We start from the raw sequence: 19,429 nt of genomic DNA, 5'->3' as shown, positions 1-19,429 counted from the left end.
ATACAACAAAACATGCTAACCTCTCACCATTACCAATAACAGTGGATACAACAAAACATGCTAACCTCTCACCATTACCAATAACAGAGGCTACAACAAAACATGCTAACCTCTCACCATTACCAATACAGAGGCTACAACAAAACATGCTAACCTCTCACCATTACCAATAACAGAGGCTACAACAAAACATGCTAACCTCTCACCATTACCAATAAGAGAGACTACAACAAAACATGCTAACCTCTCACCATTACCAATAACAGAGGCTACAACAAAACATGCTAACCTCTCACCATTACCAATAACAGAGGATACAACAAAACATGCTAACCTCTCACCATTACCAATAACAGAGGATACAACAAAACATGCTAACCTCTCACCATTACCAATAACAGAGGCTACAACAAAACATGCTAACCTCTCACCATTACCAATAACAGAGACTACAACAAAACATGCTAACCTCTCACCATTACCAATAACAGAGGCTACAACAAAACATGCTAACCTCTCACCATTACCAATAACAGAGGATACAACAAAACATGCTAACCTCTCACCATTACCAATAACAGAGGCTACAACAAAACATGCTAACCTCTCACCATTACCAATAACAGAGACTACAACAAAACATGCTAACCTCTCACCATTACCAACAACAGAGGCTACAACAAAACATGCTAACCTCTCACCATTACCAATAACAGAGGCTACAACAAAACATGCTAACCTCTCACCATTACCAATAACAGAGGCTACAACAAAACATGCTAACCTCTCACCATTACCAATAACAGAGGCTACAACAAAACATGCTAACCTCTCACCATTACCAATAACAGAGGCTACAACAAAACATGCTAACCTCTCACCATTACCAATAACAGAGGCTACAACAAAACATGCTAACCTCTCACCATTACCAATAACAGAGGATACAACAAAACATGCTAACCTCTCACCATTACTAATAACAGAGGATACAACAAAACATGCTAACCTCTCACCATTACCAATAACAGAGGATACAACAAAACATGCTAACCTCTCACCATTACCAATAACAGAGGCTACAACAAAACATGCTAACCTCTCACCATTACCAATAACAGAGGATACAACAAAACATGCTAACTCCTCACCATTACCAATAACAGAGGCTACAACAAAACATGCTAACCTCTCACCATTACCAATAACAGAGACTACAACAAAACATGCTAACCTCTCACCATTACCAATAACAGAGGCTACAACAAAACATGCTAACCTCTCACCATTACCAATAACAGAGGCTACAACAAAACATGCTAACCTCTCACCATTACCAATAACAGAGGCTACAACAAAACATGCTAACCTCTCACCATTACCAATAACAGAGGATACAACAAAACATGCTAACCTCTCACCATTACCAATAACAGAGACTACAACAAAACATGCTAACCTCTCACCATTACCAATAACAGAGGCTACAACAAAACATGCTAACCTCTCACCATTACCAATAACAGAGGCTACAACAAAACATGCTAACCTCTCACCATTACCAATAACAGAGGCTACAACAAAACATGCTAACTCCTCACCATTACCAACAACAGAGGCTACAACAAAACATGCTAACCTCTCACCATTATCAATAACAGATGCTACAACAAAACATGCTAACCTCTCACCATTATCAATAACAGAGGCTACAACAAAACATGCTAACCTCTCACCATTACCAATAACAGAGGCTACAACAAAACATGCTAACCTCTCACCATTACCAATAACAGAGACTACAACAAAACATGCTAACCTCTCACCTTTACCAATAGCAGAGGCTACAACAAAACATGCTAACCTCTCACCATTACCAATAACAGAGGATACAACAAAACATGCTAACCTCTCACCATTACCAATAACAGAGGATACAACAAAACATGCTAACCTCTCACCATTACCAATGTATTTATTTATAAGCACCTCACATTGTGGTTACTCAGGACTTGGTAGATATTCCCTCAGAGAAGTATGGCAGTTCCATGCAGGTTTCCTCACCAAGTCCAAGGCAAGCACAGCTACCCATGCAGACAGTACTCCTTAGTAACCGATATCCCCATGGCAACACGAACTCGTTAAGCTTCCCAAGCAATTATCTCCCGGTGTCACACGATGCTAGGCTAACCTCTAGGCTGGCTAATACCTCCATGATGAGACGGTAGCTTCAGTCTTTACTAAGTTTTAACTAAATTATAACAACTCTTTTATTAAATAAAACATGTATTTCCCTTCATGTCTTAGTAGCTATGGGTTTTGTTGTAGTTCTGTCGTCTTCTTTTATAATTTTTCTTCACCAACCGTCCTGAGGTAAAACGTCCATCCTTTCATCAACGTCTTTTTCCCTCCCGTTAACCAGGTCAACTCCCATTGGCCACAACTTAACAAGCGACCTTATTGGTCAAAACGTAAACTTCAAAGTAAAACAAACTATTCACTTATACATTAAATAAATATTTCTTCAAAAAGCATAATGCATTAACAACATTACAGTTTAGGAGCAATTCAATCATCTTTTAAATATAATACCAATTAATTATAACAAATAAACTCAATACTTGGTTCAAACAAGGGTATTACACAAACATACAGTCAATAATACAGTAGAAAAATAAGTCTATATACAATGTGAGCAAATTAAGTTAAATAAGGGAGGTAAAGGCAAAAAAAGGCCATGGTGGCAAAGTAAATACAATATAGCAAGTAAAACACTGGAATGGTAGATATGCAGTGGAAGAAAGTGCAAAGTAGAAATAATGGGGAGAAAAGGAGCTAAATAAATAAATACAGTAGGGGAAGAGGTAGTTGGGCTAAATTATAGATGGGCTATGTACAGGTGCAGTAATCTGTGAGCTGCTCTGACAGCTGGTGCTTAAAGCTAGTGAGGGAGATAAGTGTTTCCAGTTTTAGAGATTTTTGTAGTTCGTTCCAGTCATTGGCAGCAGAGAACTGGAAGAAGAGGCGGCCGAAGGAGGAATTGGCTTTGGGGGTGACCAGAGAGATATACCTGCTGGAGCGCGTGCTACAGGTGGGTGCTGCTATGGTGACCAGTGAGCTGAGATAAGGGGGGACTTTACCTAGCAGGGTCTTGTAGATGACCTGGAGCCAGTGGGTTTAGCGACGAGTATGAAGCGAGGGCCAGACAACGAGAGCGTACAGGTCGCAGTGGTGGGTAGTACAGTGGGGGAAAAAAGTATTTGATCCCCTGCTGATTTTGTACATTTGCCCACTGACAAAGAAATGATCAGTCTATAATTTTAATGGGAGGTTTATTTGAACAGTGAGAGACAGAATAACAGCAAAAAAATCAAGAAAAACGCATGTCAAAAATGTTATACAATTATTCGCATTTTAATGAGGGAAATGAGTATTTGACCCCTCTGCAAAACATGACTTAGTACTTGGTGGCAAAACCCTTTCTTGTAGTTGGCCACCAGGTTTGCACACATCTCAGGAGGGATTTTGTCCCACTCCTCTTAGCAGATCTTCTCCAAGTCATTAAGGTTTCGAGGCTGACGTTTGGCAACTCGAACCTTCAGCTCCCTCCACAGATTTTCTATGGGATTAAGATCTGGAGACTGGCTAGGCCACTCCAGGACCTTAATGTGCTTCTTCTTGAGCCACTCCTTTGTTGCCTTGGCCGTGTGTTTTGGGTCATTGTCATGCTGGAATACCCATCCACAACCCATTTTCAATGCCCTGGCTGAGGGAAGGAGGTTCTCACCCAAGATTTGACGGTACATGGCCCCGTCTATCGTCCCTTTGATGCAGTGAAGTTGTCCTGTCCCCTTAGCAGAAAAACACCCCCAAAACATAATGTTTCCACCTCCATGTTTGACGGTGGAGATGGTGTTCTTGGGGTCATGGGCAGCAATCCTCCTCCTCCAAACACGGCGAGTTGAGTTGATGTCAAAGAGCTCCATTTTGGTCTCATCTGACCACAACATTTTCACCCAGTTGTCCTCTGAATCATTCAGATGTTCATTGGCAAACTTCAGACGGGCATGTATATGTTCTTTCTTGAGCAGGGGGACCTTGCGGGCGCTGCAGGATTTCAGTCCTTCACGGCGTAGTGTGTTACCAATTGTTTTCTTGGTGACTATGGTCCCAGCTGCCTTGAGATCATTGACAAGATCCTCCCGTGGAGTTCTGGGCTGATTCCTCACCGTTCTCATGATCATTGCAACTCCACGAGGTGAGATCTTGCATGGAGCCCCAGGCCGAGGGATATTGACAGTTCTTTTGTGTTTCTTCCATTTGCGAATAATCGCACCAAATGTTGTCACCTTCTCACCAAGTTGCTTGGCGATGGTCGTGTAGCCCATTCCAGCCTTGTGTAGGCCTACAATCTTGTCCCTGACATCCTTGGAGAGCTCTTTGGTCTTGGCCATGGTGGAGAGTTTGGAATCTGATTGATTGATTGCTTCTGTGGACAGGTGTCTTTTTTTACAGGTAACAAGTTGCGGTTAGGAGCACTCCCTTTAACCTGTTTAGGATAGGGGGCAGTATTTTCACGGCCGGATAAAAAACGTACCCTATTTAATCTGGTTATTACTCCTGCCCAGAAACTAGAATATGCATATAATTGTTTGATTTGGATAGAAAACACCCTAAAGTTTCTAAAACTGTTTGAATGTTGTCTGTGAGTATAACAGAACTCATATGGCAGGCCAAAACCTGAGAAGATTCTAAACAGGAAGTGCCCTGTCTGACCATTTCTTGGCCTTCCATTTCTTGGCCTCTTTATTGAAAACTGAGGATCTCTGCTGTAACGTGACATTTTCTAAGACTCCCATAGGCTCTCAGAAGGCGCCAGAACGTTGAATGATGACTCTGCGGTCCCTGGCTGAAAAACAGTAGCGCATTTGGATAGTGGTCGATCTGAGAACAATGAAACGGGTGCGCGCATGCACGTGAAGAGTCCATTTTACATTTTCAGTCTTTGAACGAAAACGACGTCTCCCGGTCGGAATATTATCGCTAATTTACGAGAAAAAAATCGCATAAAAATTGATTTTAAACAGCGTTTGACATGCTTCGAAGTACGGTAATGGAATATTTTATATTTTCAATTTTTTTGTCAAGATATGCGCCGGCGCGTCACCCTTTGGATAGTGTCTTGAACGCAAGAACAAAACGCCGCTATTTGGATATAACTATGGATTATTTGGAACCAAAACAACATTGGGTGTAATCTAGAAGTCCTGGGAGTGCATTCTGACAAAGAACAGCAAAGGTAATCCAATTTTTCTTATAGTAAATCTGAGTTTGGTGAGTGCCAAACTTGGTGCGTGTCAAAATAGCTAGCTAGGATGGCCGGGCTATCTACTCAGAATATTGCAAAATGTGCTTTCACCGAAAAGCTATTTTAAAATCTGACATAGCGATTGCATAAAGGAGTTCTGTATCTGTAATTCTTTAAATAATTGTTATGTTTTTTGTGAACGTTTATCGTGAGTAATTTAGTAAATTCACCGGAAGTTTCGGTAGGTATGCTAGTTCTGAACGTCACATGCTAATGTAAAAAGCTGTTTTTTGATATAAATATGAACTTGATTGAACAAAACATGCATGTATTGTATAACATAATGTCCTAGGAGTGTCATCTGATGAAGATCATCAAAGGTTAGTGCTGCATTTAGCTGTGGTTTTGTTTTTGTGACATATATGCTAGCTTGAAAAATGGGTGTGAATTATTTCTGGATGGGTACTCTCCTGAAATAATCGAATGTTTTGCTTTTGTTGTAAAGCCTTTTTGAAATCGGACAATGTGGTTAGATAAAGGAGAGTCTTGCCTTTAAAATGGTGTAAAATAGTCATATGTTTGAACAATTGAAGTTTTGGGATTTTTGAGGACTTTGTAATTCGCGCCACACCCTATCATTGGATATTGGAGCGGTGTTCCACTAGCGGAACATCTAGATGTAAGAGGTTTTAAGAGTGTGCTCCTAATCTCAGCTCGTTACCTGTATAAAAGACACCTGGGAGCCAGAAATCTTTCTGATTGAGAGGGGGTCAAATACTTATTTCCCTCATTAAAATGCAAATCAATTTATAACATTTCTGACATTAGTTTTTCTGGATGTTTTTGTTGTTATTCTGTCTCTCACTGTTCAAATAAACCATTAAAATTATAGACTGATCCTTTCTTTGTCAGTGGGCAAACGTACAAAATCAGCAGGGGATCAAATACTTTTTTCCCCCACTGTATATGGGGCTTTGGTGACAAAACGGATGGCACTGTGATAGACTGCATCCAATTTATTGAGTAGGGTATTGGAGGCTATTTTGTAAATGACATCGCCGAAGTCGAGGATCGGTAGGATGGTCAGTTTTATAAGGGTATGTTTGGCAGCATGAGTGAAGGATGCTATGTTGCGAAATAGGAAGCCAATTCTAGATTTAACTTTGGATTGGAGATGCTTATAGTGAGTCTGGAAGGAGAGTTTACAGTCTAACCAGACACCTAGGTATTTGTAGGTGTCCACATATTCTAAGTCAGAAGCGTCCAGAGTAGTGATGCTGGACGGGCGGGCAGGTGCAGGCAGCGATCGGTTGAAGAGCATGCATTTAGTTTTACTTGTATTTAAGAGCAGTTGGAGGCCACGGAAGGAGAGTTGTATGGCATTGAAGCTCGTCTGGTTAGTTAGTTAACACAGTGTCCAAAGAAGGGCCAGAAGTATACAGAATAACACCAATAACAGAGGGGGTCTGATCTTTGTGCCTCTGTAACTTTCTCATTCATCATCATTCACGATTCATTCATGATTATTCATAATCATGGTAGCATCCACATTAATGTAGAAGTGTTCAGAAACATCTTCTCTTCTTACTGACAATACAAGTGAAGTGACTCCAAAATGACAGGACATTATTCACCATTAAGTTACTATTAGGAAAAATATAATCTAAAACACAACCAAATGTAAAACTGTAAGCTTCACTGTCCAAACACATCTGGTGTGGACTATGTGTGCCTGGTAAACACATGTGGTTCTGGTGAACAGTTATCACTTGTTGACCAACTACAGGAATACTGACCTCAGAGTCTCCAGTTTACAGTGGGGATTCCCCAGTCCAGCAGAGAGCAGCTTCACTCCTGAATCCTTCAGGTCATTGTTACTCAGGTCCAGCTCTCTCAGGTGTGAGGGGTTTGACCTCAGAGCTGAGACCAGAGAAGCACAGCCTTCCTCTGTGACTAGACAGCCTGACAGCCTGCAAAGAGTCAAATCAAATTAAAATCACACTGCTATTCTTTGGTGGTGAAAATAGTGGCAGTATAATTTTTCAAAATTTTTCAGATATCGGTGTCCTGAAACCTGCCATATCTATTCGTAAATTAATGTATCATCATTAAAAATGACAAATGATCTAAGTATTGCCTGCAGATAGAAACATGTATAGTACAAATATTTGAGTAGACTGACCAGACCAGTTTAAAATCAATATCAGTCAAAAGACAGACAGTGAGGTATCAGATTTAGATTGTATTGAGTATACAGTCCACACCATATCTATTTTGACAGTGAAGATAACATTTTAAATGTGGCTCTAAACTCCAACATTTTGGATTTCAGATCAAATGTTTCATATGAGGTAACAGTATATAATGTCACCTTTTATTTGAGGGTATTTTAATACATACAGTTGAAGTCAGAAGTTAACATACACCTTAGCCAAATGCATTTAAACTCAATTTTTACAATTCCTGACATTTAATCCTAGTAAAAATTCCCTGTCTTAGGTCAGTTAGGATCACCACTTTATTTTAAGAATGTGAAATGTCAGAATAATAGTAGAGAGAATGATTAATTTCAGCTTTTATTTCTTTCATCACATTCCCAGTGGGTCAGAAGTTTACATACACTCAATTAGTATTTGGTAGCATTGCCTTTAAATGGTTTAACTTGGGTTAAACGTTTCGGGTAGCCTTCTACAAGCTTCCCACAATAAGTTGGGAGAATTTTGGCCCATTCCTCCTGACAGAGCTGGTGTAACTGAGTCAGGTTTGTAGGCCTCCTTGCTCGCACACGCTTTTTAATTCTGGCCACACATTTTCTATAGGATTGAGGTCAGGCTTTTGTGATGGCCAGTCCAATACCTTGACTTTGTTGTCCTTAATCCATTTTGCCACAACTTTGGAAGTATGCTTGGGGTCATTGTCCATTTGGAAGACCCATTTGTGACCAAGCTTTAACTTCCTGACTGATGTCTCGAGATGTTGCTTCAATATATCCACAATTTTCCTGCCTCATGATTCCATCTATTTTGTGAAGTGCACCAGTCCCTCCTGCATCAAAGCACCCCCACAACATGATGCTGCCACCGCCGTGCTTCACAGTTGGGATGGTATGATGGCTGTGTGGTCCCATGGTGTTTAGACTTGCGTACTATTGATTGAACGTGTTACCTTCAGGCGTTTGGAAATTGCTCCCAAGGATGAAGCAGACTTGTGGAGGTCTACAATTTTTTTTTCTGAGATGTTGGCTGATTCCTTTTCATTTTCCCATGATGTCAAGCAAAGAGGCACTGAGTTTGAAGGTAGGCCTTGAAATACATCCAAATTATGTCAATTAGTCTATCAGATGCTTCTAAAGCCATGACATAATTTTCTGGAATTTTCCAAGCTGTTTAAAGGCACAGTCAACTTAGTGTATGTAAACTTCTGACCCACTGGAATTGTGATACAGTGAATTATAAGTGAAATAATCTGTCTGTAATCAATTGTTTCAAAAATTACTTGTGTCATGCACAAAGTAGATGTCATAACCGACTTTCCAAAACTATATAGTTTGTTAACAAGAAATTTGTGGAGAGGTTCAAAAACACGTTTTAATGACTCCAACCTAAGTGTATGTACACTTCCGACTTCAACTGTATGTGTTTCACGATTAAAAATTAAATTCTGATGATGCCATGATTAAGAAAAATCATGAATGAATCATGAATCTGAATGAGTGAGAAAGTTAAGAGGCTAAAACAAAACATGCTAACCTCTCACCAATACCAATAACAGAGACTACAACAAAACATGCTAACCTCTCACCATTACCAATAACAGAGGCTACAACAAAACATGCTAACCACTCACCATTACCAATAACAGAGACTACAACAAAACATGCTAACCTCTCACCATTACCAATAACAGAGGCTACAACAAAACATGCTAACCTCTCACCATTACCAATAACAGAGGCTACAACAAAACATGCTAACCTCTCACCATTACCAATAACAGAGGCTACAACAAAACATGCTAACCTCTCACCATTACCAATAACAGAGGCTACAACAAAACATGTGATCAGAATTCAGGTGACTGGGATCTGGAGAGTGAGCTGCGTTCAGGGGGATCTATGTGTTTGAGAGTGTGAGCTGGAAGCAGACGTTACACCATCCACCATTTTAATATTGGGCAAAACACAACCCAAAACACAACCAAAACAAACTGCAAAATCAATCAACGAGTTTGAGTCACAAGCTTGATGTAGTCGCTGCATTCAAGGAATATCGGATCAAATACTCAACTTGTGACTACTTTAAGCCACTATGAGTGAATTGGTCAGAAAACATATGACTTCTTTAAATAGGGGGACTAGATACATAAAGTGCTTTAATTTTTCTAAATGGTGAAACAGATATGTATGAAAATATCCTCAAATAAAAGGTGACATTATATACTGTCACCTCATATGAAACATTTGATCTGAAATCCAAAATGTTGGAGTTTAGAGCCACATTTAAAATGTTATCTTCACTGTCAAAATAGATGGTGTGGACTGTATACTCAATACAATCTAAATCTGATACATGTACCAATAACAGGGGATACAACAAAACATGCTAACCTCTCACCATTACCAATTTATTTATTTATTTCACCTTTATTTAACCAGGTAGGCAAGTTGAGAACAAGTTCTCATTTACAATTGCGACCTGGCCAAGATAAAGCAAAGCAGTTCGACACATATAACAACACAGAGTAACACATGGAGTTAAACAAATGTAACCCTCTCACCAGGCTTGAATATGACTCTCACAATATTAACATATGTAGAGTATCTCAGCAGCATGGGACTTTAGGTGAGAAGGACATCTCCAATAAGAATTCCTATTGTAAACTATCTAGGGTTATGACAATAGGGTATTAACTTCAGATGAAATGATTATAGGTTTCTGTTATTGAATCAGGATAAACCATCCCATGCATTAAATTAAAACAATTAATGACTCCACCAAGGCAACATACATAACGTTCCATAGGTGTATTAAAACATTTTCAACCACAAATACATGTTCAGACACAACATCAAAAGAAATTTAAAAAATAATAAACCCCAATGAGTCGTGCACAACCCGTGTCCAAATTAAGCACCTCACATTGTGGTTACTCACTACTTGGTAGATATTCCCTCAGCGAAGTATGGCAGTTCCATGCAGGTTTCCTCACAAAGTCCAAGGCAAGCACAGCTACCCATGCAGACAGTACTCCTTAGCCGTAACCGATATCCCCATGGCAACACGAACTCGTTAAGCTTCCCAAGCAATTATCTCCCGGTGTCACACGATGCTAGGCTAACCTCTAGGCTGGCTAATACCTCCACGACGAGTCGGTAGCTTCAGTCTTTACTAAGTTTTAACTAAATTATAACAACTCTTTTATTAAATAAAACATGTATTTCCCTTCATGTCTTAGTAGCTATGGGTTTTGTTGTAGTTCTGTCGTCTTCTTTTATAATTTTTCTTCACCAACCGTCCTGAGGTAAAACGTCCATCCTTTCATCAACGTCTTTTCCCCTCCCGTTAACCAGGTCAACTCCCATTGGCCACAACTTAACAAGCGACCTTATTGGTCAAAACGTAAACTTAAAAGTAAAACAAACTATTCACTTATACATTAAATAAATATTTCTTCAAAAAGCATAATGCATTAACAACATTACAGTTTAGGAGCAATTCAATCATCTTTTAAATATAATACCAATTAATTATAACAAATAAACTCAACACTTGGTTCAAACAAGGATATTACACAAACATACAGTCAATAATACAGTAGAAAAATAAGTCTATATACAATGTGAGCAAATGAAGTGAAATAAGGGAGGTAAAGGCAAAAAAAGGCCATGGTGGCAAAGTAAATACAATATAGCAAGTAAAACACTGGAATGGTAGATATGCAGTGGAAGAAAGTGCAAAGTAGAAATAATGGGGAGAAAAGGAGCTAAATAAATAAATACAGTAGGGGAAGAAGTAGTTGGGATAAATTATAGATGGGCTATGTACAGGTGCAGTAATCTGTGAGCTGCTCTGACAGCTGGTGCTTAAAGCTAGTGAGGGAGATAAGTGTATCCAGTTTTAGAGATTTTTGTAGTTCGTTCCAGTCATTGGCAGCAGAGAACTGGAAGAAGAGGCGGCCGAAGGAGGAATTGGCTTTGGGGGTGACCAGAGAGATATACCTGCTGGAGCGCGTGCTACAGGTGGGTGCTGCTATGGTGACCAGTGAGCTGAGATAAGGGGGGACTTTACCTAGCAGGGTCTTGTAGATGACCTGGAGCCAGTGGGTTTAGCAACGAGTATCAAGCGAGGGCCAGACAACGAGAGCGTACAGGTCGCAGTGGTGGGAAGTACAGTGGGGGAAAAAAGTATTTGATCCCCTGCTGATTTGGTACGTTTGCCCACTGACAAAGAAATGATCAGTCTATAATTTTAATGGTAGGTTTATTTGAACAGTGAGAGACAGAATAACAGCAAAAAAATCAAGAAAAACGCATGTCAAAAATGTTATACAATTATTTGCATTTTAATGAGGGAAATAAGTATCTGACCCCTCTGCAAAACATGACACAGTACTTGGTGGCAAAACCCTTGTTGGCAATCACAGAGGTCAGACGTTTCTTGTAGTTGGCCACCAGGTTTGCACACATCTCAGGAGGGATTTTGTCCCACTCCTCTTTGCAGATCTTCTCCAAGTCATTAAGGTTTCGAGGCTGACGTTTGGCAACTCGAACCTTCAGCTCCCTCCACAGATTGTCTATGGGATTAAGGTCTGGAGACTGGCTAGGCCACTCCAGCACCTTAATGTGCTTCTTCTTGAGCCACTCCTTTGTTGCCTTGGCCGTGTGTTTTGGGTCATTGTCATGCTGGAATACCCATCCACAACCCATTTTCAATGCCCTGGCTGAGGGAAGGAGGTTCTCACCCAAGATTTGACGGTACATGGCCCCGTCTATCGTCCCTTTGATGCAGTGAAGTTGTCCTGTCCCCTTAGCAGAAAAACACCCCCAAAACATAATGTTTCCACCTCCATGTTTGACGGTGGAGATGGTGTTCTTGGGGTCATAGGCAGCAATCCTCCTCCTCCAAACACGGCGAGTTGAGTTGATGTCAAAGAGCTCCATTTTGGTCTCATCTGACCACAACATTTTCACCCAGTTGTCCTCTGAATCATTCAGATGTTCATTGGCAAACTTCAGACGGGCATGTATATGTGCTTTCTTGAGCAGGGGGACCTTGCGGGCGCTGCAGGATTTCAGTCCTTCACGGCGTAGTGTGTTACCAATTGTTTTCTTGGTGACTATGGTCCCAGCTGCCTGACATCCTTGGAGAGCTCTTTGGTCTTGGCCATGGTGGAGAGTTTGGAATCTGATTGATTGATTGCTTATGTGGACAGGTGTCTTTTTTTACAGGTAACAAGTTGCGGTTAGGAGCACTCCCTTTATCCTGTTTAGGATAGGGGGCAATATTTTCACGGCCGGATAAAAAACGTACCCTATTTAATCTGGTTATTACTCCTGCCCAGAAACTAGAATATGCATATAATTGTTTGATTTGGATAGAAAACACCCTAAAGTTTCTAAAACTGTTTGAATGGTGTCTGTGAGTATAACAGAACTCATATGGCAGGCCAAAACCTGAGAAGATTCTAAACAGGAAGTGCCCTGTCTGACCATTTCTTGGCCTTCTATAGCCTCTTTATCGAAAACAGAGGATCTCTGCTGTAACGTGACATTTTCTAAGACTCCCATAGGCTCTCAGAAGGTGCCAGAACGTTGAATGATGACTGCAGTCCCTGGCTGAAAAACAGTAGCGCATTTGGATAGTGGTCGATCTGAGAACAATGAAACGGGCGCGCGCATGCACGTGAAGAGTCCATTTTACATTTTCAGTCTTTGAACGAAAACGACGTCTCCCGGTCGGAATATTATCGCTAATTTACGAGAAAAAATCGCATAAAAATTGATTTTAAATAGCGTTTGACATGCTTCGAAGTACGGTAATGGAATATTTTATATTTTCAATTTTTTTGTCAAGATATGCGCCGGCGCGTCACCCTTTGGATAGTGTCTTGAACGCAAGAACAAAACGCCGCTATTTGGATATAACTATGGATTATTTGGAACCAAAACAACATTGGGTGTAATCTAGAAGTCCTGGGAGTGCATTCTGACAAAGAACAGCAAAGGTAATCCAATTTTTCTTATAGTAAATCTGAGTTTGGTGAGTGCCAAACTTGGTGCGTGTCAAAATAGCTAGCCAGGATGGCCGGGCTATCTACTCAGAATATTGCAAAATGTGCTTTCACCGAAAAGCTATTTTAAAATCGGACATAGCGATTGCATAAAGGAGTTCTGTATCTGTAATTCTTTAAATAATTGTTATGTTTTTTGTGAACGTTTATCGTGAGTAATTTAGTAAATTCACCGGAAGTTTCGGTAGGTATGCTAGTTCTGAACGTCACATGCTAATGTGAAAAGCTGTTTTTTGATATAAATATGAACTTGATTGAACAAAACATGCATGTATTGTATAACATAATGTCCTAGGAGTGTCATCTGATGAAGATCAAAGGTTAGTGCTGCATTTAGCTGTGGTTTTGTTTTTGTGACATATATCCTAGCTTGAAAAATGGGTGTGAATTATTTCTGGATGGGTACTCTCCTGAAATAATCTAATGTTTTGCTTTTGTTGTAAAGCCTTTTTGAAATCGGACAATGTGGTTAGATAAAGGAGAGTCTTGTCTTTAAAATGGTGTAAAATAGTCATATGTTTGAACAATTGAAGTTTTGGGATTTTTGAGGACTTTGTAATTCGCGCCACACCCTATCATTGGATATTGGAGCGGTGTTCCGCTAGCGGAACATCTAGATGTAAGAGGTTTTAAGAGTGTGCTCCTAATCTCAGCTCGTTACCTGTATAAAAGACACCTGGGAGCCAGAAATCTTTCTGATTGAGAGGGGGTCAAATACTTATTTCCCTCATTAAAATGCAAATGAAATTAGAATTTTTTTTACATGCGTTTTTCTGGATATTTTTGTTGTTATTCTGTCTCTCACTGTTCAAATAAACCTACCATTAAAATTATAGACTGATCCTTTCTTTGTCAGTGGACAAACGTACAAAATCAGCAGGGGATCAAATACTTTTTTCCTCCACTGTATATGGGGCTTTGGTGACAAAACAGATGGCACTGTGATAGACTGCATCCAATTTATTGAGTAGGGTATTGGAGGCTATTTTGTAAATGACATCGCCGAAGTCGAGGATCGGTAGGATGGTCAGTTTTATAAGGGTATGTTTGGCAGCATGAGTGAAGGATGCTATGTTGCGAAATAGGAAGCCAATTCTAGATTTAATTTTGGATTGGAGATGCTTATAGTGAGTCTGGAAGGAGAGTTTACAGTCTAACCAGACACCTAGGTATTTGTAGTTGTCCACATATTCTAAGTCAGAACCGTCCAGAGTAGTGATGCTGGACGGGCGGGCAGGTGCAGGCAGCGATCGGTTGAAGAGCATTTAGTTTTACTTGTATTTAAGAGCAGTTGGAGGCCACGGAAGGAGAGTTGTATGGCATTGAAGCTCGTCTGGAGGTTAGTTAACACAGTGTCCAAAGAAGGGCCAGAAGTATACAGAATAACACCAATAACAGAGGGGGTCTGATATTTGTGCCTCTGTAACTTTCTCATTCATCATTATTCACGATTCATTCATGATTATTCATAATCATGGTAGCATCCACATGAACGTAGAAGTGTTCAGAAACATGTAATATTCTTTCTGACAATACAAGTGAAGTGACTCCAAAATGACAGGACATTATTCACCATTCAGTTTCTATTAGGAAAAACATAATCCAAAACACAACCAAGACAAACTGCAAATGCATTCAACAAGTTTGCAGGATCAGAAGCTTGATGTAATCACTGCAGGCATGGAATATTGGACCCAACACTAAACTTATGACAACTTTAATACAATATAAGTGAATTTGTCCGAATATGTACAACTTTTTCAAATGGGAGAACTAAATACATAAAGTGCTTTCCTTTCTTAACAGTAACACAGCTATGTATGAAAATACCCTCAAAAAAAAGGTGACATTCTGTAAGGTCACCTAATATGAAACATTATATCTCAAATCCAAAATGCAGGAGCATAGCACCACATTTAAAACTGTAAGCTTCACTATCCAAACACATATGGTGTGGACTATGTGTGTCTGGTAAACACATGTGGATCTGGTGAACAGTTATCACTTGTTGACCAACTACAGGAATACTGACCTCAGAGTCTCCAGTCTGCAGTGTGGATCCTCCAGTCCAGCAGAGAGCAGCTTCACTCCTGAATCCTTCAGGTCATTGTTACTCAGATCCAGCTCTCTCAGGTGTGAGGGGTTTGACTTCAGAGCTGAGACCAGAGAAGCACAGCCTTTCTTTGTGACTCCACAGCCTGACAGCCTGCAAAGAGATCATCATGACTTCACAAACACACTGGTAATTTAACACCAGTAGTGTAGAAGGACAACGGTAGATGCATTTGGTTCATATTCCCAAACAACATATAGATTCATCTTCCATCAATGCATTTATTCAATATGTTTTTCAATATACATATTATAATACATATTTTTCACTAAACATAATATTTCTTCCTGATGAATACTTCTTATATGTCATTTTATTTACTCACAGAGCAGCTCTGGAGGCTTTGACCACTGGCAGCAGCCTCAGAAGACTTTCCTCTGATCTGGAGTATTTCTTCAGGTCAAACACATCCAGCTCCTTTTCTGAAGTCAGCAACACAAAGACCAGAGCTGACCACTGTGCAGGTGACAGGTTGGGTTTTGAGAGACTTCCTGAGCTCAGGAAGCTTTGGATCTCCTCCACTAGAGAATGGTCATTCAGTTCATTCAGACAGTGGAACAGATTGATACTCCTCTCTGGAGAGGGATTCTCCCTGATCTTCTTCTTGATGTACTTGACTGTCTCTTCATGGCTCTGTGAGCTGCTTCTTGTCTTTGTCAGTAGACCTCGTAAGTGCTTCTGATTGGACTCCAGTGAGAGGCCCAGAAGGAAGCGGAGGAACAGGTCGAGGTTTCCCATCTCACTTTGTAAGGCTTTATCCACAGCACTCTTGTAGACAGTAACTTCAGACTTGTCTCTGTACAGCAGAGAAAATATACTGGAATTTGTTTGCTGTTTGTCCATGAGATTCTCATTTTTGTTGATGAATGAGAGGAACACATACACAGCAGCCAGAAACTCCTGAATGCTCAGATGAACGAAGCAGTACACCTTGTCCTGGTACAGCCCACATTCCTCTTTAAAGAGCTGTGTGCACAATCCTGAGTACACAGAGGCTTCATTGACATCAATGCCAGCCTCTTTCAGGTCTTTTTCATAGAAAATCAGATTGCCCTTCACTAGCTGTTGAAAAGCCAGTTTTCCCAGTGACAGAATGCTCTCTTTATTCCAGTGTGAACCTGTCTCTTCTTTCCCAAGATACTTTTCATTCTTCTGTGTGGTATGAAACACCACAAGGTGTGTGTACATCTCAGTCAGAGTCTTGGGCATCTCTTCTGTCTTATGTTTCAGCATGTGTTCGAGGACTGTTGCAGAAATCCAACAGAAGACTGGAATGTGGCACATGATGTGGAGGCTCCTTGATGTCTTTATGTGTGAGATGATTCTGCTGGCCAGGTCCTCATCACCGAATCTCTTCCTGAAGTACTCCTCCTTCTGTGGGTCATTGAACCCTCGTACCTCTGTCACCTGGTCAACACACCCTGAAGGGATCTTATTGGCTGCTGCAGGTCGGGTAGTTATCCAGATGAGAGCAGAGGGAAGCAGATTTCCCTTGATGAGATTTGTCAGCAGAACATCCACTGAGGTTGACTCTGTGACGTCACAACAGATCTTGTTCTTCTGGAAGTCTAGGGGCAGTCGGCACTCATCCAGACCATCAAAGATGAACAGAACTTTGTACTTGTCGTAATTGGAGATTCTTGATTGTTTGATTTCCATTGAGAAGTGATTGAGAAGTTCAATCAAAGTGTGTTTTTCCCCTTTCATCAAATTCAGCTCCCGAAAAGGGAATGAAAATACAAATTGAACATCCTGATTTGCTTTTCCTTCAGCCCAGTCCAGAATGAACTTCTGCACAGAGACTGTTTTTCCAATGCCAGCGACACCCTTTGTCAGCACAGTTCTGATATGTTTGTCTTGTCCAGTTAAGGGTTTGAAGATGTCGTTACATTTGATTGCAGTCTCTGGTCTTGCTTGTTTCCTGGTTGTTGTCTCAATCTGTCTCAGCTCATGTTCATTATTGACCTCTCCTGTTCCTCCCTCTGTGATGTAGAGCTCTGTGTAGATCTTATTGAGAAGTGTTGGGTTTCCTTGTTTAGCGATCCCCTCAAATACACATTGAAACTTCTTCTTTAGATTAGATTTGAGTTCACGTTGGCAAATCACAGCAAGCTCATCTGAATGAAGAAATAGCACAGAGGATATTAATATTACATCTGTTTTAATGCCTACAGTATTGTAGGACTGTTATAAAGTTTAAATTATAATCATTTATTCTCTTAACTGACTGTATAAATGTGTAAATGTTTTCATAATGCATTACAGACTGGTGTGACTGATTATAATAATATTGGTGTTATTGATGGTATTATTAATGTTGTCTCTCTGTCTCTCTCTCTCTCTCTCTCTCTCTAAATTAATCACCACAACACATCCCTGCTGCTACTTGATGAGGTCACTAGGTGTTGTGTTAAGGCTGCTACAATATCATTGAGTTACACAGCTACTTTAGCTGTACTTTAGCCACAGCTTTTAAATGTTATAAAACAGCATTCAACATGAGGCAGACAGATCTTACATTTCTCCAGTGTGTCAGCAAGCTCCTTCTGGTTCATTTTCCTCAGGACGTGCAGTGTGATCTTCAGACCCCCCTCTCTGGCACTGCTCTCCTGCTTCTCATCTTCAGCATCCACCACTTCCTTATCCTGCTTCTGACTCTCATAGCCTTCTGGGAGTTCTGGACTAAGAATCCTCTTGAACATCTTCAGCTCGTTCTTCACAAATGTCGTCATTTTCTCTTCAAGCAACTGAAATAAATCAAGTAAATAAGTTAAGCAAGAGAAGAAATGCTTTCTCATTAACACATTAATGAATAATTGACAGATCAACTTTACTTGAAGTAAACATACACTGAATATAGAGTCCAGGTCTGTTTGATGACTCTGGGAAGACTGACCACTGAGAATCTCTGACTCTGATCTCTCCTGTTGGTTTCTGTGGACAAAACATGAGATTACAGTACACACACACACACACACACACACACACACACACACACACACACACACACACACACACACACACACACACACACACACACACACACACACACACACACACACACACACACACACACACACACACTGTTTTAGGACTATGAAAATGGACTAAAGTATTAGCCTATGGATTATGAAAACAACCAAAAGAAATGTGAAAATGGGAGAGGAGAAATGACTAGAGACAGTGTTGTTTAACTCACTGACCATGACCCATGAGTTCTTCTTACCTTTGTTCAGTAGAAAAGTCTCCCTCTCTAAACTTCATAGGTAGATTCATAGACTTGTCACTCTTCATGGACACACAGCTGGGTACAGGGGAGGCTGGTCTCTCCTGCTTGATTGGTCTTCAACACAACAGAGACAAACATTACATCTCTCATCTACTCTGATCTCAGATGGGGAAACAAGTGTTTCATTCCAAAATGCTATATATCCATTTTCAGAAATGTTGGGAAATGTAATTTTATTGTTTAAAGAAATTATTAAACCACTGCAAGGCTTTATAAAGGCTTCTAACGTTTGTAATTTCCACTTCAAAATGTCAGACTTGATTTGATGAAAAAAATGGATCAACCACTACAAAAAATGTCCCTTAATTTACAATCCACACGAACAAACACATTTGCTGCTGTTTTCCTGCTGTGAGAAACTGGGTCAAATTAAGAGATGGCATCTGTAAGTGCATTCATCTAAAGATATCTAGGTGAGACAACCACATAT

General features: G+C 40.2%; 1 protein-coding gene and 1 long non-coding RNA gene across 2 annotated transcripts in view; both read right to left on the bottom strand.

Moving 5' to 3' along the window:
- Positions 1 to 19,429, bottom strand: part of LOC145877105 (uncharacterized) — a 201,731-nt gene that overhangs the window by 42,255 nt on the left and 140,047 nt on the right. The window lies entirely within an intron of this gene.
- Positions 15,614 to 17,691, bottom strand: LOC145877085 (NLR family CARD domain-containing protein 3-like). Its single transcript, XM_082972383.1, has 2 exons — positions 16,036 to 17,691; positions 15,614 to 15,803 (listed from the first exon to the last, which is right to left on the bottom strand). The coding sequence occupies exons 1-2, from the start codon at positions 17,415 to 17,417 to the stop codon at positions 15,614 to 15,616; spliced, it is 1,572 nt and encodes a 523-aa protein (XP_082828509.1). The 5' UTR covers positions 17,418 to 17,691.

This window comes from Salmo salar, unplaced genomic scaffold (genome assembly GCF_965601325.2).
Source record: "Salmo salar unplaced genomic scaffold, fSalSal1 ptg000686l, whole genome shotgun sequence".
NCBI lineage: Eukaryota > Metazoa > Chordata > Actinopteri > Salmoniformes > Salmonidae > Salmo > Salmo salar.
The sequence above is the reverse complement of the archived record's forward strand: the minus strand, read 5'-3'. Positions and strand labels throughout refer to the sequence as shown.